This window comes from Notothenia rossii (assembly GCF_949606895.1).
Source record: "Notothenia rossii genome assembly, chromosome: 4".
NCBI lineage: Eukaryota > Metazoa > Chordata > Actinopteri > Perciformes > Nototheniidae > Notothenia > Notothenia rossii.
Window position 1 is genome coordinate 62,109,502 of NC_136902.1, and position 21,586 is coordinate 62,131,087.

At 40.2% G+C, this 21,586-nt stretch overlaps 1 protein-coding gene across 19 annotated transcripts in view; it reads right to left on the reverse strand.

The window, feature by feature from the left end:
* Window positions 1-10,714: 10,714 nt before the first annotated feature.
* The window catches only part of myo18ab (myosin XVIIIA b), a 152,830-nt gene continuing 141,958 nt past the window's right edge, over window positions 10,715-21,586 (reverse strand). For 15 of the 19 annotated variants that reach the window (XM_079675543.1, XM_079675539.1, XM_079675538.1 and 12 more), the window contains 3 exons: window positions 17,602-17,724; window positions 14,495-16,000; window positions 13,208-13,347 (listed from right to left, as the gene is read on the reverse strand). In XM_079675543.1, the coding sequence (XP_079531669.1) occupies window positions 14,503-16,000; window positions 17,602-17,724 (1,621 nt within the window). In that variant the 3' untranslated portion in view covers window positions 13,208-13,347; window positions 14,495-14,502. Of the gene's footprint in view, window positions 13,348-14,490; window positions 16,001-17,601; window positions 17,725-21,586 lie in introns of all 19 variants that reach the window. The other 4 variants (XM_079675542.1, XM_079675541.1, XM_079675540.1 and 1 more) reach the window with 2 other exon arrangements.

The window sequence follows — 21,586 nt, forward strand, 5'->3', positions numbered from 1 at the left end:
GTCTGCATTTTGGGGGGGTGGGGGCGCCAGTTAAAATCTTGCCTAAGGCGGCAAATTGGTCAGGGCTGGCCCTGGTACAAGACCACCTATTGCTGCAGCTGTTTGAATTGAATTAATTACAGAAAAAAGCGTGATGTGATGTTAATGTGATACATAATAGATCAATGTGGGATAAATAGAAGCTGAAGTTAATGACAAGCCTTAAAGCTGCTTGCCACAGAAATACAAACTCCTCGCTCAATGTACAAAATACATTTATTTTATTTTTTTCTCATTATTGTGGATTAAACTTCTATATGTTGGTGGGGATTTTATCTCAAAAATATATGAACTTATTTGTGTCCCCTTTGGGAGGGACAGGGCAGTAGCTCACTGTTGTTCCAGTACGGAGCTATCTGCTTTATGGTCACCTGACATATAAACGTCTTGTGTTCATGTACATGAATGTAATAGTGGGACCATTAACATCTATCTAAGGCTAATGGATGTACTGAGGACCAACAATGATAGACCTACTTATACCTATGTAAAGTAATGCACTATCATTGATTTAATACACATGCGTTGTTATTATGAGAAGTTGCAGTGCTGCTTCTAAGAAAGTCGTTTGAAAAAGAAACTTTAAAAAGTCATAGTATGGTTTGTCTAAAAATAATAACAATTATTCAGGTTCAAGTATTTTGAAAATATTATGAAAAAAGTTATACAATACATATACAATAATACAATTGTTTAAGCATGTTGTATTGAGAATATGGGCATATGCATAGTATACTACGTTGAAATATATGGCCAAAGTCATATTATAGTATGTTGATTAATATGAAAAAGTCTTCGTAAAGTATGCGGAAAATTATGACCAAAGTATTGTATGCTGCAAAATACAGAAAAATGTAATGTTATAGTATGTTGAAATATTAGAAAGTCAGAGTATACTATGTTGGAAGAAGTCATAGTATAGTATGTTGATAAATAAATCATAGTATAGTATGTTGAAAAAAAAGACAAAAGCAATAGTAAAGTAAGTTGAAAAATATGATAGCATTCTTAGTGTAGTATGTTAAAATATATGACAAAAGTCAAAGTATAATGTGTTGAAAAAAGACATACTGTATTTACACTAGTTTGTTGAAACATTTGAAACAAGTCATAGTATAGTATGCTAATAAATATGAACACATTTAATAAAATAGTTTGTTGAATAATATTAAAAAGGCATAGTATAGTATGTTGATAAATAAATCATATTAGAGTATGTTGAAAAAATAAATAGTGTAGTATGTTGAAAAATACGACAAAAGTAATAGTATAGTATGTTTTTAAATATTTAGATAGTCATAGTATACTGTAGCATGTTAATAAGTCATATCGTTAGCCTAATAGCATAATTGCCCATGTCATATTTGAATGTTGTTGGAAAACAAGAAAAAAACTAAATTTTTAGCAAGCACATTGGTATTTTTTATTGATTTTGTAACAGTAAGTTCAACCAGATGTGTGAACTAATTTGCACCAAAAAAAAAGACACAACATCAATTGTATAACAAATAAAAATGACTTTTGGCAGAATGTGCCATGACTTAGGCCATTTTTCTTACACAACTTTTTGTACACATTTATACAAACATAACATAGAAAAGTAGTTTTACTTTCCTAAATATAACCAAGTTGTGTTACCTGTCTAACCTTAACCAAGTTGTTCTTAATGTCTGACCTTAACCAAGTTGTTTTACTTGTTTAACCTTAACCAAATCCTACTCAGGTGCTGTGTGAACTCGTTTTCTATTGATGAGGGAGGTTGTCGTAGTACTGGTGGGCCACTCTTGGTAGTACTGGTTTCATTGCTTGCAAGTCATTGTATTTCCTGAGAGTAATTGGCAATTGAGCAGGAAAGAGTGGGACCCAGTGGACCGGTTCTTCGGGGATGCTGAGTCGCTGAGGTAGGTCCTCCCAGTCAGACTCAAAATCCAACTTGTGCCGGATTCGCCCATCTGCCAAGTACTGGAGAGCTGGGGTCGCCAACTTTTCTGCCTGGTCGAATTTTGGTGAAATAGGCCCCAGATAACTTCATGAAGTCACTGTGGTATAGCTGGGTCACCTTGTATGGGGATGGGTGCAAACGTGCAGTCTCAAAGATGACAATGTAATCACGTGGAGTGTGAATATCTTTGATGGTACGCCGTTCAATGAGGCTATGCATGGAGTCACACTCCATTTGTGTGTGCCCTGCAACCAGAAACTTTTGTTTTATGGTGACACCATGCTTCATGACCAGATCTAGGTACGCATTTGTGATGGTACAACATCGATTTTGATAACCACAGCCATCACTCCAGATTATGACCTTTTCGATGTTTCGGTTGGCATCAAGGACTGACTCAAAGTGCTTGTACTGCAGATGGGCAAAAACCTTGCTGCTGAGGGAGCCCTCATGCTCCTCCCAGGCGTAACAATATCCATCTTTGTTACCAAGGTTGAAGCAAGTAAAGTTGTGCATCTGTAATTTAGTTTTGTAATACATCTTGCTAGCTTTTGTCTTGGGACACAGAAGAACGCTCTGAAGGTCCATTGTCCACACTGAGACCTTGTCACTGGATTCCTGTTTATCCTTAGCTTTTTCAGCTTGAGCTTGAGCCTTTAATTTCATGTGAGTAGTAAGGGTATCCTGATCTATATTTTCCACCTTGGCGCCGATACATACATCACACTGGTCTTTTTTTGGTACGAACACAGAGTATTTCTGCTCACTGAACACTTTTCGGAAATATGTCTCACTCACAACACGTGCTCCACTTTTACCAGCAGCTTTCTGGTATTCCTTGTGAAGGTCACTTAGAACTGTTCCCGGCTCCACAAACTTCTTATCCTGATAAGAGGGAACCTGACGGCAGTAATGGGATGGAACAGTAGGCAGCCCAGAGAGCCATTCTTTCAGGAAGGTCTGGTCAGCATCTGATATGGGCATATGTGGACCAGTCTTATTGATCTTGGGTTTGGGCGGATCAGTTTTGGTTTTCATGTCCACAGTTAACCATGATCCGATGGTTCTGGGGGCAATGCCAAGGGTTGAACAGAAAATAATCTTACACACAGGTAGTTTACATCTATCTGCCAGTTGCAGGTGGTATGATAGGGACGTTTTTCTCCTTGATGCAACACCACCTTTCTTCTGCTTTATAGGCACATTTTCCACTAAAGTCTGCATATACAGCTTGCGTGTCTCCCAGGAGGGCATGGACCAGAAATTGTTGAAGATATCCGTTCTCTCTTCTTCACTCAGCAGTTCACAACTTCGTTTCTCCGACCTTAAGCAGTGCTGTGATGTGCAGGGTGGGCCCATGGTCTTTGGCTGCCTCTCCTGTCCCGTTGCGTTCTTGTAATTCTCCCCCTTAAGGCGCTTCTCTTTTATCACCTGTTGCTTCCACATATGTGACCTTGGACGCTTATGACGTTTAACAGCGGGAGCTTCAAGTGCAGCCTCTTCTTCACTATGTTGAGCCGTGTCTGCATCACTATCATCATCTGGGTGGTCATCTTTCTTAGGTCTATAGTCCTCATCCAAGACGGAGTCATCGTGTTCACTTTCTGACCATGAATCCAGATCAGAATCAGCTCTGGAGGCTTCATCGGCTGTTTATTCTTCAATCCGTTGCCCGGTGTCTGTCATTTCCTTCTTTCTCACATCTACTGTCATCTAAATCCTTCTCTGAGTCCTTCTCTAAATTGTTATCAAGTTCATTTCCTGACCCTGAAGCAGAAGAAAATAAAGTTGCTGAGTGTTGCTACTTCATCATACCTTGTCGCAGAAATGTGATTAAAAGTTTAAACACACAGTTCCTAATCCCTTTGATTGACTGAAAGTACATTTAGTGTGTCTAGAAAGTTGAAGAAATATGAACTAGCTCACCAGATGAATCAAAAAGAAGAGCTAATGCTTCACTTGTGGTCAGCAGAACCCTCTGTCTCATGCGGTCCGCCATCTTTGTATGTAGCGTCAAAAATGCCTAAGTCAAAGAGATGACTTAGGCAGATAGTGATTTTGGACCCTAAAATGCGTTCTGATAGGCTGAGGACATAGGCAATAAGGCAGGGTGATGCAGCAGTGGTAGGAGAGTAAAGTTAGGCAGATATCACAATTTGGCCAAAAAATGACTTGGGCAATTATGCTATTAGGCTAACGATATTATAAAACGGACAAGTCAAATCAAGTAATCTGATTGGTTCTTAACCGTGATATACTGAGCGTATACCACGGGTAGAATTGTAAGTTACTTTTCACAACAAGTCAGTATCCCTCCGCGTCTGAGAAAAACAGTATACGGTTGGGCTGAAGTTTGCTTTTCATACTGGAACAAGAAAGCAGGGGAGAATTAATGGGGCAGAAATCCTCCTTTTTACGCAGCGGTCCAGACATAGACATCAAACGGCAAAACATATTCAGTGTGCAGTTACTTTGGCATTAGGGCAGGGATATCTAGATACTCTCCAAGGTTTAACATAATGAATTGTGCTACTTTTAAAGCAAGCAACGATGTTTTCAAATCTGTAATCAAAGAGATCCGCAAAAACAATATCGACCAATCAGATTGCTTGATTTGACTTGTCAGTTTTATAAATATATTTACATTTCTTCCGTTACGAAACAAACTTACAAAGCATAAGATGGAAACATTTAAGATTAACTTCGACCTCCGGGAGGGTCTTACTATGGAGGAGTGGATTGAGCAGTGCCGATCTCCAGAAAAAAAAGCACCTAAACTACGACATGCAGAGCTACGTGAAGAGCAGGTAGACCAACTGGAAAAGTACCACCATTCAAAAGCTTTCTGATGCGGGTCTTGAAACAAAGCAGAGAAATGATGACCGTTAGTGGCCACAGTTTTGAAAGCTCTCTCCAGAGCTACTGGAAGCCGAATCTCGGGGATCGGAGAAAGTGGAGCAATATTCTCGCCACGCCAAGCAACAGCCTCGAACAACCTCAACCTATACAAGTGAACACGTAAGCCATGCTACTGATGCTGGACAGTTTTTCAGTGGGTGCACAATAAACGGCAACATACAAATGAATGTAAATAAACAGCCAAATAATGGATCAACGCTCTCTGTCTAATGCTACGTTCACACCGGACGTGATGCAACGTTTGGGGGCGGCGCGATTACATGTAAAGTCAATCAGAGACACGATCAGACGCGAATTCGCTCCGACGGCGCGCATGAAGCGGTGGACGCGGTGCGAATCACGCGATTGAGTTGATTGAAGGGGGCCGTGTCAAACGCGAGAGTTCAATTTTTTCAACTCGAGCGTCAAATTCACGTGGCGCGTTCTCACGGAAGCCAATCAGAGGTGAGGATCTCAGCCTGCCGTCACTGACGTTCAACCACAAAACATCAGCCATTAGCTTTTAGCAGTGAGCACACAGAGATCACAGCTCCTCATATCTGTTCAGAAACTGTACAGAAGTTAAACAAGTACAAACCACAGACTGTCTGTGTCATGATGAATACAGTCGCTGGTTTCTTTATGTCTGTAGGCCGTTGTTATGAGTGTGGAGTGAGCATATACAACGTTAGCTTAGCCTGATCGACCCAATCTCCATTCAGAAAACAAGCATTTTAAAAGGTTTTTCGCCTGCCGTCTTGTCTGCAGACTTGTCAAGCATTAATTCATGGTTTTTACTAAACGGTATCAGTATGTTGTTACGTCGGCATCATTTAGAAACGTGTATTACAATTTAATCACGGTAAAATATGTTCATTTTGTTGTAGTTGTAGCTCCCGAGCCAGCGCGTCATGTTTGAATGATGCGAGTAAACACAGCTGGCAGCCGCGGTGAAACTCGAGCGACTAGAGCAAAGTGATAGAAGCGTTTAGAGCGAAGCGAATATTCGCATCGCGTCCGGTGTGAACGCAGCATTAATATGTTCGCTAGCTGTTAGTGTTGTTGCATAGCAACCACCTCGCACTATGTTTCGTGCAGAAGGCAAGAGAGGGACTATTTTATTTTGAACATCATTAATTACTAATAAAAACTATTTAAATTAGAGTGTGTCTTTTTCTTTCATATTGCCACACTTGGTAACCGTTTTATAAAAGCAACAGCTCACTTCAGGCCGTGATATATGCTCATTATATCACAGCCCACGCCCCTTAGCTGTGATATAATGAGCATATACCACAGCCTGTCGTGAAAAATATGACAAAAGTCATATGATAGTATGTTGATGACTATTAAAAAAGGCATAGAATAGTATGTTTAAAAATATGACAAAAAGACATACAGTATAGTATGTTGAATAGGTCATAGTATAGTTTGTTGAAAAATATATACAGATTTAGTATAAAAAAAAGGTCATGTATAGTAAGTTCAAAAATGTGTAGTATAGAATACAAATATATATCAGTATATGTTATGGTATGGTATATTGAAAAAAAAAAAAAAAGAGATATTAGAATTTCCTAAATGTCATGAAATGTATACGTATATAATGTATAGTTGTGGTGGAAATATCTCATGCAAACCAAGATTTAAGTCAAGATATGGTCTTTGATAATAACTTTGATCTATTTAATAAGCTTTTCTGCGCAAAAAAGGATCCAAACATTATAAAGTCACATGTTCACGTCAAGAGTCTGCAAAGTCTGAAAGAAGAGTGTGTGGTGTATCTGTTTGACAGAGCCGTTGAAAACCCCTGAGTCCTTGAGACCGCCCACCAAGTGCAAAACAACTTCCTGCTGCATAGTTAGTTGTAACATAAAACATATCATTGTGTTATGTGGGAAAGAAGGACTCAGTACTTTCCAAATAATTTAGAAGACACTTGAATAAGCAAATCACATACATGGACATATCCGTAGTTAAACCTATCTAATATTGCAATTTCCAAATTATTTTTGAAAAATAATAGAAAAAGTCATAATATAGTATGTCGACAAAATCACAGAAACCGGCAAGAGTTAAGAGTTGCTTTGACTTTGCTTCAGGCGAGTATTCTCCCCGGCTTTGTCACCTGCTATAGTTGCTGGATTTGGTTAAGGTGGCTCTGCTTTCTACATTAGAACGATGTACCAATTCAACACGGGGGCCCCCCCCCACATAAAAACATCCCAATGTAACCCCTGACTATGTGTGTGTCACATGAAAAAGAAGACATGGCAGTGGTGACACAGATGTGCAGTAATCAAGACATGTAAGTCGTGGAGAACTGGAGAAAAATGATCTCATGATGGAAATCCAAGGGAAGCTATATTATATTCTTAATGAAGACAAAGTAAAGGCCCTCTTCACTGCTTTTACTCTTCATCTTCATTTTCCCATGCAGTTAAAGTGTGCACGATGCACATTCCTGATGAATCAACATGAAGGACTTTCTCTGCTCGCTGAAGTTTAATGAATGACAGAATGCAGAGCACACTCCTAACACATATCAAAATATTAGATTGAATATTGATCAGCAAGAAAGATAACATCTAAGGTCTCATTCTGCTGTCCTCAAGGACACACACACACACAGCAAAAGTAATTGGTCCTCCAGAAAGATATTTTTAATACATTATTTACAAGATGGATTTATTTTTATTGATTGGGAGAAAATGTAATAACTTAATGGTTTTAAAAAAAAAGTTTCACCGGGTCAATATGAAAATGAAAGGCTGTGGCTAACATTGAGTTTAAGTACAGATGTCAATGCAGTATACTTCCTGGCTTCTGTACAATAACCATTGTGACAGTCTTTTTTTGAGTAAAATACAAATATTAATAAACTATAAATAACATATACCAATATTATCTTATTTTGAATAGCCTACATATGAATGTATTTGTGCTACCACGTCATGTGACATGTCACAGCAGCAGGACTGCAGATGAGTGTGCTGCCTCCGGACACTTCTGTCAGACAACACAGCAGCTGGTACTGCAGAAAGCAGAGAGGAGTGTGGAGCGGAGTCCTCTGGGCTTTCAGTGACATGAAATGAGGAGAGAGTAGCTTTAATAGTTGAAGTTAATACAATTATCATTAAAACAATAGACAGGAGTTCTGAATGGAATGTTGGTCATGTCTAAAGCAGGCCGGTATCCAAGGAATTAAAACCATTTCTAATGCAGGTTCTGTATGATAAAATGGTCTCCAGCACTTAGTGAGGTCCATTATTAGATGGCATTAGAACACATTGGGATAAAACGGGAAATAAAAAATAAACATTTACCTTACTACAGCATAATCAGCCGGTTTGGACCTTATTGGCACTATCAAAGTTACAACTACCAGTTCTAGCTTTTGCACCCCAGTGTCAGAATCAAAGCTGGGGGGGCGGTATAAAGAGCTGAAGATACAAATACACTGCAACATGATTGGCTAATTTTGAAAGATGACGTGCATACAGAACGTGCCCAGTCCTCCACAGTCTGCAGCCATTCAACCAGCTCAGGGTGTTCTGGTTCCCTGTGGAGATTTGTCTTAATCAAACTGTTAACACATTACAAATCTGACCTGAAGAGAGGAAAGGTCAGAGGATCACCATAGTGTACAAAGAGTAAAGAGTGAACATACATTTTTTTACCACATTTAATGGCTGACCAACCAATAGTTGTTTGGCTATTACAGTCAGTATTGCAAATGTCAACCTCAAGGTGGCGCTAGAGAAAAAGCCAGGTGATCATTAAGACACCACAGGTACGAACACCAACTAGCTACCATCAGAATGTAACTAAATACAATCTTAAATCATGGGAAAATCTAAATAGGCCTACAGCTTTGCTTGATTCAACTGCAGACATTGACCACAAGAGACATACGTAAGTGTGCGGATTGGGAGTAACTGGACCGCAGTTTAGAGGTGTAAAGTAACTAAGTACATTTACTCAAGTACTGTACTTAAGTCAAATTTTGAGAAACTTGTACTTTACTTGAGTATTTCCATTTTGTGCTACTGTGTAGGCCTACTTCTACTCCACTACAATTCAGAGGTAAATCCTGTATTTTTACTCCACTACATTTATTTAATACCTTTAGATACTTGCAGATTTAGATTAATGATGTGAAATATTAACAACACTTAAATAGGACTTTAGTTACACCTGAAGTAAATCCACAAGCTACCCTGCTATACAAAGTGATTACAACTAGCTGAAACCTTTTGCACATTTTGATGCTAATACTTTTGTACATTATACTTTTTTTGATTGCAGGACTTTTCCTTGTAACAGAGTATTCCTTCACGGTGATGCTTCTACTTTTACTCAAACAAGATCCGAGTATACTTCTACCACCTCTTGTTAGCCGGCAACGCAGAGCAGCACTGCGCGTCTACACTACAGGCATTAAAAAAACTTGAAGCTGGGCGTGTCTGAAGCTTGGCAATTTTTTGCAAGCAACGCGACCAACAACCAATCACATGAATCTCCCGCCCCCGACATACAAAGCAATAGCAATGTTAAAACGAAGTAAACTGGATATAAACTCTCCAAACAGGCGAAAAACCTACCAGTTTCACCTACTGTCTCTGCCAATTCCCTCCATGCCTGGTTCCTCCGGTTTGTATCCCGGTAAATAGTTCTGGTCGTAAAGAACCGGGTGATTTGCTACCGTAATATCTCGTTTAGAATATGAGGAAATGAACTGCGGTCTGGCTCTCCCAGCTTGCACGCGGTTTGATTGGCTAGCGCTTGCACTGGCGGGATTTGCATAAACGGGATTTGATTGGCTGATGCCAAGCATCGAGCCTCAAAAGTTGGAACATGCCGATAGATGCTCGTGATGCTTGCAAAGCCATGCTCCCCACAATGCAGTTCGGCGAAGATTTAAAATATTCTACGTCACCCCATTCAAGTGAATGGGCGAAGCGTTGAAAGCATTTTTTGATGCCTGTAGTGTAGACGTAGCTAGCTCGGGAGCTTCAAGCTAAGTGGGCGTGTTTCAGCAGCCAGGTCTGCCTCAGCTCAGCCTGTCTGCCCAATGTTGTTTGATTAGACGGGAGCAGACGGTACGTCTGACACCAAGCCTCTTCAAGAAGTCAGGATTACTTTCTTGAAATGTTTCTCTGTGGCCATAACCACGCGATCCTTCATAAGGCCTTTTTTCAGAGGATTTGGGAAAGGAAGCCTGTCACTTATCACTTTGAACCGCTTTCATCATCATGTAAACTGGATTTTCATTAACTACATTAGACATCTTGCTGCCTGCAGCTAAATGCATTGATATCTGGAGGGCTATTAGAAGCTCAGATTCTGAGCAGAAAAACATTTTTACCATTACATCACTGGTAATTGAATATGTGTAAATAATTTCCCTTTGAGGCATTCACAGGCTTCGAGTGGGGCAATTTTGTTGTTGTTGTTGTTGGTTAGATTCCTGAATTAAAGGCCAGTGGTTAACACAAGCTTAATATATTTTAACATTTTGTTCTAAGACATAAAACTAATCTGTAAATACCCCACCTGAACATTTCTGAATCTTCTGTGTCATAAAAAGCAAGACTAGTAAACGTCATTAAGAGCTCTGGTGAATTAAAGTTTTGCGTTAGCTATTTACTTATGGTGATTGCAGTTAGAAAATGTAAAAGTATCATAAATAATATCATCTTCAGTATCCCAAAAATCTAAATGAAAATCCCATTGCTTTTTATTGAGGTAGCTCCAGCAATGCTAACTTCCGCGTTGACCTCCAAAGTTCTGTTCAACGCTGCTGACACAGACACTCACAAATCCAGTCTTCAATGCGTTTTAAAACAATCACCATCATTTATTTACAATATATTAAACTGTAATGCAAAATGTATAACAAGTGGTCAATTTGTTCAATAATGAAAATAAACATGAACTATTTTCAAAGCTAGCATCAATCATACACATATTTATATATAAATACGGTGTGCAGTCAGCAATATTATGCCGCGCTTTTGTTTTTTTTCTGTTGAAGCGAGAAACTTTTATCAATAAGGTCAAAAACACATTTCCATACTTGTGTTGTCTGCATAGAGAATAAAAATGAAGACATGAGTATAAGAAAAGCATGTATAGTAGAATAACAACTTCTCCCATGATGAACAACATCCACACATTTTTTTTTCAGCCCCAAATGCCACGTCAAGCTCTCCTGGACTGTAAAAGGTTTCGCAAATATAAATAAATGTTCCTCAAATACCAGACAGATGACACAAGCTCGGGATGTAACACTTTAGCAGCCATGAAATTGCAGGTTCCTATTCTCTTGCTGTTTCGAGGCATCATTGGGTTAAAAAAGACAACCTGACAAATAAGCAGGCCTCATCGACACTGAACATGATTTCACATTATGGGTTATACAGGCTGTAGTGTGTCCAGTTATTGAAGTCAAGTACACAATGAGGCTCGAAGGAGAGGACCGGTGATATTCAATAGTTGTCTTATGTCATCATGAAAAGACAATGAAAGATCAATTGATCTCAATGGAAACAGTGAAATTAGTGGTTGATTTACGTGTTACTTTGGTCGATTCTTACAGTCCAATTTCCTCCATTGAAAAGCAATATCAAATGCTGCTGACAAAAACTATCATAAGATGTTGAGAGGGCTGTCACTTGTTCAAAATGAGTGCATATGGTACACAAATGTGATAATTGTATCTGTAAAGATGTTTAAATGACATCACTCTGGCCTATTGAAGGTCCTGCCGCATTATCTGTAAGCTAGGCTAATGTGCTAGCCGCTAGCGCTGAATTCAGAAAACTAGCTAACAGTGCTTGATGAATTATTATGATACAAAACTATCTGAGAGGCAATGAGTAGAAGCATTTGCATTACACAGTGTTGAGGGAAAGGTTTTCCTACGTGTTGGTTGAAATTTGCTTGAATTATATTTATGGAAAGCCTAATAGTGGCGTTGCACTGTGCACTTTATCTGGCTCCTGAATCAAATGTGAATAATAGTATTGTCCAGTTAGCAAACAAGCTAACAAGCTAGCTGAGACATTATTATTGACTAACGCATTCCCAGTTGCTTTACAACTACAGTGGCTGGCAATTTAGTAAATGACTGAACGTTTTTGAAAATAGAAAACTTATTTTTGTAGGGCTTTAAAGGAAGGAACCAATTACCTGATGGTTGAAAGTACAAGTATTTAAACTCAGATCATTTGGTCACATATACTAAGGTCTAGAAAATAGATTGTTGGTTTTGGTCCTGCCATGTGATTTGCTGACTATAAGACAAATATAGAATAACACCAGTTACTTCCTTGAACATGCTGGTTGAGGATACCATACAAATGACAAGGTGCCCAAAGTCAGGTACATTCTCCGTGGAAAAGAAAGCTCAGTGAACTCAAAACACAGATGACACGTAAAAAGACAAGCACAAGGACACACCCACAAACTCTGGAAATTATTTAGTCAAATCAAGTCGAATTAAAAGTAAGGCAAGGTCTTTTGCAGAGGTAAGCTCAAACATCATGGAAATGAATTTGATCTACGGCGGTCCTCTGCAAACAAATTTATCAAACATTAAAACAAAAGATTCAAATGCTTTTATAGCAGAACAGTTAGTGTCGCTATTGTCCTCCCATTTGAGGAAGAGATCATTTACCAGCAAAACGGCAGAAAAACGTTCTCAGGCAAACAGATAGTGAGCAGATGATGAGAGCATACAGTGCAGCAGTGAATGAAATGCCACAGCTGCAGAGGAGAACACTTACATCAGATGGCACTTGGAACTCGAAATGGAAATTAGATCGAGAAGGGAAAAAAAAGGCTGCTGGGACTTTTCTCAGGACTCAATTGGCAAGAAGTAAAAACAGTGTGCTCACGTACTGAAACAAAGGCTTTTTGGCAATACATTGTACTATGGCAATACATATTATTGTGGTGTAATATATGTTACGAAGAGAGGAAGCGTGAAAGAGACAAAGATTATCATTTCAACCTCAAGTTCTTTGGCTCACTTACAACCATACAGCCGAGCGACTGCTGCCTGCATGCGACCAGCGGAGTGGAGTGGAGAATAACGGAGCTGCTGTGTGTGCACTGAGCAGAGACTGATGAAAGTCTGTCAAACTATGACCAATCCCCGGAGGATCTGCCTTACCGTAGGAAGCTCTGGTTGAGTGTTATTTAGTGTGTGGTTGTGACCGCAATCATGGTCAACTTAGCATGCAAGACAAACTGTCACAGTGCGAGAGGGTGCGTTCAGAGGTGCTGAAAGCGAGGACTACGACGAAGTCTCAAAAGGCCCGTCCTCGCCATCGTCCTCTTTCATTTGGCTGCTGTTTCTGTCACGGGAGTTAGAGCCCTGGGTCGCCCCCCCGCCTTCCTTCTCTTCTTCTTCCTCCTCTTCATCAGACCTATCGAAGTAGTAGTATTTCCGGCCAGCGGTGCTACAAGGAAAGATCGAGAAGAAGCTGATGTTATTTTCGAGAAAGTGAGCAGAGGACAGTTTGGTGTCTCAGAGAGCTCAATGCATTGCTATATAAAACCAATGTGAGGAGAGCTTAAGTAGTTCATCTAGGTTTGCTAAGAAGACTGCCTACCATTATTTGTTTGTTCTGTCAATATTCTTGATTAATAATTAAAAAAGCCTTAATCTGTTGTGTTGTACATTACTCACTGTGTACTAATAGCTGTGTTTTCTATATTAACAGGGTTTTTCTAAATTCTACATGTTGTCAAAGGGCTGATTAGGTTGTGTTCTTGTGTTACAGCATGTTGAGCTCTCATAACTACCATGAACCAGCTTGACATGTAGCTCCAGTAGGCAATACACCTCATGCAATATGCTCAGAGCATGCACAACTGTGTTCTTTTGGTTCTTTAGGGAATAAAAAGGTACTTTTCTATTATTCAAAGTATTGTGAGTTTTTCCCTCGTCTCTATTTATCATAATGAACAAAAACAATACAATCCATTCAGCAGTCTACGTAAAAGCCTAACCCAGCTTCTTAGCACTATTTAACAATCAAACTGTTTAAATATTGCAAACTGGGGTTAATTACTGTCAACCGTGCATATCAAATTAAAGTGTTATTTGGTGTAAATCAATGCTCGGGGTCTAATTCAAACTGCAGTTACAGGGCAGAAAGGAGAAATGTATTAAGGCCTTTCTTATTTGACTCGTGTTATTTTCAGGCCATAAATCAAAGTGACATCTTAGGAATGATTAAGGGCCGAGTTAACATGCACGCTGAATGCAGCTTCTCACCACTACACTTCCTGGTGTGAAAACATTCACAACCCCCGGCTCCCAGAGAGTCTTCAATGAAAACCTCACTTGTGAAAATAGAACCATAGAGGTTTTGGTCACTGTTTAGTAGGTGGAGTAGTAAACATAAATTTTTTTCGGCATGCCTCAGGCACATCATCAAAAACGCAACCCAAACATTTGAATTTTGAAGTGTTTAACTCTGATCCATGTCAGACTAAATGTGGAATAGTTAGTGAGCTGATTGACAAATGAAAGTCTTTGGTTAGGTCACACCATGCTTGAAAACCACACTTCAAGCTAAGTCCATGTCAGGCATCACCTACTGCCTGCCTCAGTCACTGTCCGCCCGGTACAGGTACTTCAACATCAGGTTGTCAACCTTCTTTTTCCTTTTCTTTTCATCCTTTTTGTTAAGGCCCCCACTCGGTGGCCTAGCTTCTTCTTCTTCTTCCTTTTCTGGGCTGGAAGTTTTTCGTACCGGGGCCCTCTTCACACTGTTGGAGCTACGGTAGGAAATGGTGGAAGCACCGGAGCTCGAGTCTGAATCAGATTCAGAATCTGAAGACGAAGAAGACGAGGAAGAAGACGAAGTTTCGGCCCTCTTCTTGGACTTTTTCTTGGACTTCTTGGACTTACTCCTGGAGCTGCTCCTGGAGCTGCTCCTGTGGCGAGGGTCGTCTCCTGAGCTGTCGGACTCTGAGCTGTGGCTTCTCTTCTTCTTCTTGCTCTTGCCTTTGCTCTTGCTGCGATGGCGACTGCTGTAGCTGGTGCCGCTGCGGGGAGCTCTGGTGCAGTCCACCGCCGATGCAGAACGTCTTAGACTGCTGGCAGGGCGACCAACGTCTCCGTTGCGGATACTTTTGCGGTCGTCCTTATCATTCTTGGACTTGTCTTCGTCAGCCTCAGAGTCTTCCAAGCTCGTACGCTTAAACTTGATAGGTTTGAAACTCAGAACCTCGTTGATGGCTTTCTCCAGGTCAGGGTCGAGGTAGTTGCGATGACTGACTGTTTTGATATCCATGTTATCATTTGGGTCATTATCGGTAGTTGATGATCTGGCCTGTGATGGAGGCATGGAGACACTGCGGCCAGTGGACGAGTGAGGACTGTATGCTGATCTCTCGGTAAAAGCCACGCTGCGACTATCATCAATATCAACGCCAAACTCGCTCAGGCGGCTGCTACGTGCCAGGGACATGTGGGAATCAGCTCGGCTAACGCTCCCAGGGCTTCGACCGCCGGTCCGTCTGCTGAAGCAAGGGCTGCTGGGACTGCTACCATAAACTGAGCGCCCGCCTCTGCTCTCATCTAAGCGTGAGGTGCTTTGGTGGCGTCCCAGTGGGCTTGATAGACCTAAGCTGATGGTAGATTTGGCGTCATTCTCGGGGCTCAATCCAAGACGCGTTGAGGCCCGACTTGGTGCAGCGTATGAAACGACTGATTCTTTGTCAAAGTCCCCCCAGCGGCTGTCCATGCCTTTCCTGGCTCGGCTATTGGCCTCTGAATAAGCCTGTGAGATGACTGAATCTCTGTCCTTCAGCGTATCCTCTGCCTGGGACTTCCGCTTGGAGTTCATTGAGTCATACTGAAGATCAGAATTTTTAGGTTTACCCTTATAGAAAGCATCTTCTGAGTCTGCATTCTCCCTGAGGGAACTGAAGAGGGCTTCCCCTTTGCCATCAATGTTGGAGCGTTTTCTGTAGCTGAGCGAGCTCATCACTGACATAGGCCTGCTCGGCTCTACCTCTTTGCCTTCTTTATTGAGCTCTTTCCATTCCTTACCCTCTTTCCACTCTTTCCCTTCCTTTGCGTCTACATTTGAAGCAAATCTAGAAAGAAGCCACAGTGGAAAGGACAAAGGAAAGAAGACAGGTAGGGAGAAAATGACAAAGATGAGGTCAAGTGGAGGTGAGTAAAGGAAACAAATAAAAACAAATGAATGAAATTGACAAATAAAAATAGAAAAGTCATGAAATGTAGCCAAAATGAGAGTACAGCAATGACTGAAAGACAGAGAAAGGAGAGCGTAGCTGTGAAGAACGATGAGAAACTAATAGCTTTTTTTTTTTTTCCTGCATTGGAATGTTAAGACATAAAAATAATTGCACTGCCCATCAATGACAGATAAAGGTCACAGTAATGATGAAGAAATGGACAAATCATGAATCCATTACAAGCTCACTTTAAAGTAATATAGATGTTTTGTCCAATTTGGCATAATGGCAAAAAACCCTCATCTAGCCAAATGAAAGGCAACGTTTGAGTTGTATCCCTTAAGTCTTACTATTCTTGACAGTAAATGCTTTTGGTTGAAACCTAAATCTCACAGATTTGAGGAAGGACTCTAATCTGGCCTTAACATTTGCTACAGTACGTTGAGTGGACATGTAAAGAGAAGTAACTTTAACTTTCTATAACGTGATTATATGCATATTTAAACATGTCACTAGCTAGCTTAACCACATTTCCACTGACATTAAGGTTAGCCAGCGCTATCAGACCAATGTGTGTGTGTTCATATTACTGTCAGCAGACAAACATATGACGTTTTGAAATACTAATTACGAGTCTGCGTCAATTTGGTTATGAATGTATTTAGAGAGATAACAAGCTTAGTTGTTCAAATGCTAATATAGCAGCTAGGTTGCTCATGCTAACAGGCTGAGATTGGTTCTTAGACCTCTTTATACAACTGTGCACACTCTGTGTTACATATGGTGTCATCATTTCAAGAGGGCAGCTCCTGTAGTAGAATGTTACCTAATGAAATTCAGCAAAATGAGAGTACAGCAATGACTGAAAGACAGAGAAAGGATAGTATAGCTGTAGACAACTGATAAGAAACTAATAACGTGGGTCTATGTGAAGGACTGACAGCTAGGCAGGATTTCCGATATACCTTGTGGGAAATAAATTGACATTAAAGTCCCATTGATTTAAAAGACATTACAGGAGTCAGTGCTGGGGAATCAGACAGTGTTTGTCTGTGGGGACATGCTGCTAAGAGAGATTTAAAAGCTCAAAAAGTTGTTAAAGTTGGGAGTGGCTCGGTGAGGGAGTGAAGTTAAATCTTCTGGTAAGGAGACAAATCTGGGGCATTGGAAGCTGTCAGCTAGCAGACACATTCATTAATCTCAGCAAGCGGCTCAGGTAGACTACGCCAGCTGGCCAGTGGGCAGGTCGATAAATCTACCATGGAGGTGGTTTGTTTGGAAAAAAAGAAGTCTCCTTTTCACCGAGCGGATGACAATAAAGACAAAGCAGCTTCGAAACACATGTAAGTAATAGCTCCCACCTTATTTCAACCAAGTGCTCTACTGCTATTGCATTAACTTCATCCCGACACAGTTCAGAAGCAGTCAAATCTGTAGGTAGACTACTTAGTAACAGCTGCTGTAGTGTTAGTAATAGCAGCTGCCTTTGTACTGACCTGGAGCTCTTGAGGCTGCCGTCATCTGAGAGGTTTTTGGCGGATCCTTTGTTTTTAGACAACCATGACTTCACCCCGTCTACACGGTCCTCCACCTCAGAGTCTGTGTCTGAATCGCCCTGACTGGAGAGGAGTCAGAGACAGGAGAACAAGTCAGAGGAAGCAAAGGGGAGATGCGGAGGAGGTTATGAATAGAAAACCGTAATAAATTGTCATTCAGAGAGGAGAGCAAAAGGCAAAACAAATGTTAGTGTGAAAGGAGAGACAACACTGGTGGAAAAGTTCCTGTATTTCTCTGTAGCTGTGGATCCAAACAATGAACAACAGGCTGTAAGTGTTAATGTGGAAGCAAAGAGGGATAGTGACATTTATTCATAATAAAAGGCAGCACATGCTCAAAAAGCACCAGTAAGCACACAAACATGCCACACCACGCAGCAGCTTCTTCCTGCTGTCACTGTTAGACGAGCGCTTTCATGGTCCTGCAGTTAGCATCTCAGGCAACCAACACACATTCTACCTTTACCTCTCCCAGAGCCCCAGTAGCACCATGACAGGAACAAGAACCAGTGAGAGAGCCTGCATATCGGAACTATCCTTGTTTTTTTAAAATAACTTTATTTCAAATAGGTGGTTGATTTGGGGTTAAACTGACAATGTGTTCAACACCTGCCTGGTGCTGTAAAGGGGTCATACAATGCTTAGTATTGCAGAGCCATAGCTACCAGCATAACACACCTGAATCTCTGACAAAACCTATGAAGCAGAGTTGCATTTTGGGAAATGTAGACGGCACGATTTGGCAACAAAGAAGAATGCATTGAATATTAAAGATGGTATCTGTAGTTTGGGTGCATGTTTGGATTGTTTCTTCTTCTTGATTGACACGTGCTATGTTAAATCTGCGGAGTTCACTTCAGAAAGATTTCTCAGAAGATATTTTCCGACTTGACTGAACTGACATATAGTGGCGTTCAAATACCAGAAACAAATTATATAAATATTTTGGCCTCCATTTCATTTGGTTATACTCATGTTTTGGCAAAGAACAAAAGCTTTTATCAGAGTACCAGAATAAGTGGCATCCTTTTAAACATGCAATAACTTTTCTCAACATCATGAGGAATATTACTCAATAGACACCTTGCATCTAAATGATGCCAAAGGGCCTAAACATCAAACCATTGAGTTATTAAGGTTTTGCTTCCGCGCTGTTTGATACTAAGACCCACGTTTGTCTTGTTTTGTAACAGGCTCCCTCAAGCTTACCTTGTGTTCTCAATATGTTGTGGTTCACAAGCCATTATTAATTAGGTCTTTAAACCTAAATATGTTCAATATAATGTGGTTTCAGACTGAGATTGGGTGTAATGCTGCAATCTAAGGTGTTCTTATGACGGCTTGCTTACTGAAATGCACTGACATAAAACAATAAATGGTCAAATGAGGCCATAGTAATGAGATTCAGTAACACTATGCAGGTATCTAAATCGTTCTTACTTTAGCTGAGCAAACAAACTCTCTGAGAGGAGCTGCACCTGGCTTTCATTGGACACAAAGCTTTAGCAGTAAACATACTCGTGACATAATGTGTAGATATTTTAGTTAGTTATTATTCAATACTTATATAAGGGTTCATACACTTTTTCACCATTAATTTTCAATGACTTCTCCATGACCTTTACCTAATTTTCCATAAACAAAAATAATGACTCTTTCTCAGCGGTAACACTGAAAATTGTTTATTTTAACATGGAAAGAGGAAAATAAGGTCTGCATATGAAACATGTAGTGCCTATCTAAAACAAATCAAATAGGCTTACTAGCTTCTACACGCTAAAGCAACTAAAATCTCTCACCAGCAAAATACCTCGACAGTTAAATGCCATTTTACGTTTCATTACTATACGATACAGTATTTATTATCATTATAGTATTACTATTTCGGTGGTTAGCTAAAATATAAATTATATTTGATGCAACTTTAGTTACATTTCCAAAACTTTGGGAAAAATATTGTTTTCCATAACCTTTCCAGGGCCTGGAATTAGCATTACGAATTTCCATGACTTTTCCAGATTTGTAATGACCCTGTTATATTTGTCTGTATTTCAGTCTAACAGCCTTCAGCAGGAAATACCTGCATCCAATCAAGTTTTATTTATATAGCACATTTGCATAAACCTCGTACAATAGGAGCGTAACAACCAAAACCAAAATAAAAAACGATGAAATTAGAGGAATGGTCCACTTCCATTTGTTTACAGTCCTATCAATGTCATCAGGATTAAAGATAGAAACAAACTGAAAACTTTTGTTGGCAGGAAACGTCCAAATATACCTTTCATCTGATAATTATTTTCATCACCAGTCCTGCACACACACGCAGTCATATGCATACACCAGTCATTTCCCTTCTTGACAGAATGATTTGGTACACAGCTGGGCACTGCGCTGTTTTTCCTCTCAATCATCATTACACATTCACGAACCACTGCGAGCCACAGAGTAAAAAAGAGGGCTTGTCATAAAATTTGACACGGATGAAGAGAGCGCAGCACTCATTAAGTGCCGTCAAAGCCCAGTGCTTGTGTGTTGCTGTGAAATTAAGTTGTTAGAGCTTAATAGTCCTACAGAGACATCAGAGGGTGGCTCAACGTCTCTGCATCTGTTTCAGAAAGCCTCCCATCTTGCCGGGGAAGAGAGAGGAAAACATTCTTTTCTCCAGCATGCAGAGCTCACAAAGGCCCACTTAAACTATGATAATAACAACATCATTAGTTTATGTGATTTCAAAGCGTATACCTTATTTAAAAATAATGGCCATTGAGATCCAAATCCATATCTTGCAAGCTTTCATGGAATACAAAAACCTTGGGCGGTAATGCTAGGAGAGCATTCATACCAAAGCTGAGGAGGGAGGCGACAAACTCTTAAGATGTAATTCATTGTCTGTCTCTGGGGGCTTTTGAGAAAAGAATGAATACACATAACTGAAGGAGTATTACGTAGGTTACAGTATCACATGTTTTCTTTTTTTTACCCTTTCAAGAGTTAAAGGCTCGCAAGGATTTGTGCGTTGGTTAAGTTTTGTTGAGTCAACTCTTTCCTGGAGCTTTTATAAATGATTCCTTTATAACCTTTGTGGTCACTGGCAAAACGTGTTTAAAATATAAAAACTCTTACCTCTCGAACATATGAAAATGGGGAAAGCAAGTGCAGTTAAAGTTGTTTTCCCTTCGTAGTGAGACTGGCGAGTCTCCTTTCAACAAAAAATGACCGTTTCAGAGGCTCATGGTCAGCATCTCTTTGTCCTTGAAATGATTATGCCCAATATGTTTTGAAGGGATGAAAGGTAATTGCTGCCTGGACTGTTTTAAGTCAGTTCCCAATGTGTGGTGTGTTCTAGTACCACACAAGTCATAGGCAGGGTTCAGGGTGGATAGTGGAAATATGAAGCACAGGACCTCTGTGTGTGTGGAAAGGGTAAGGCTGACAAAGACACTCTGTGTCTCAATACTTCTGTACTGTTGGCATTTTGAGTGCATACGTTTGTCCCAGTGCGAAGTATAGCAAAATGCACTGTAAGTACCTAAAGTGCACTTATAAGACGGAATGCTGGACAATTAACATACTGAACAACCACTTTTTAATTAAAGTTGCGGCACTGGTCAACACAGGACCGTAAACGAAACGTTTTGTGTGTGTTTTTTTGTATTTGATAAAGATACCACTATCATAGTGTTAAAAAGCAACCATAAATGTTATAGGGTTGATTGAGCTGCCTGTAATGATTTGCAACCACAAACGATAACATTGCTAGCAACATTTCTGTTTGCTAGTTAGCTAAAAGCAGCTAGTCGATAGCCGCTGTTAGCTGCAGCACTAACACTTCTGTCGAGGGCACAGCAGCCGAGTGTATTTCAGATAACGCTTCCTGGTTGAAATACAACAAATGTTCACAGTCCAAGCCATCGCAGTGTAC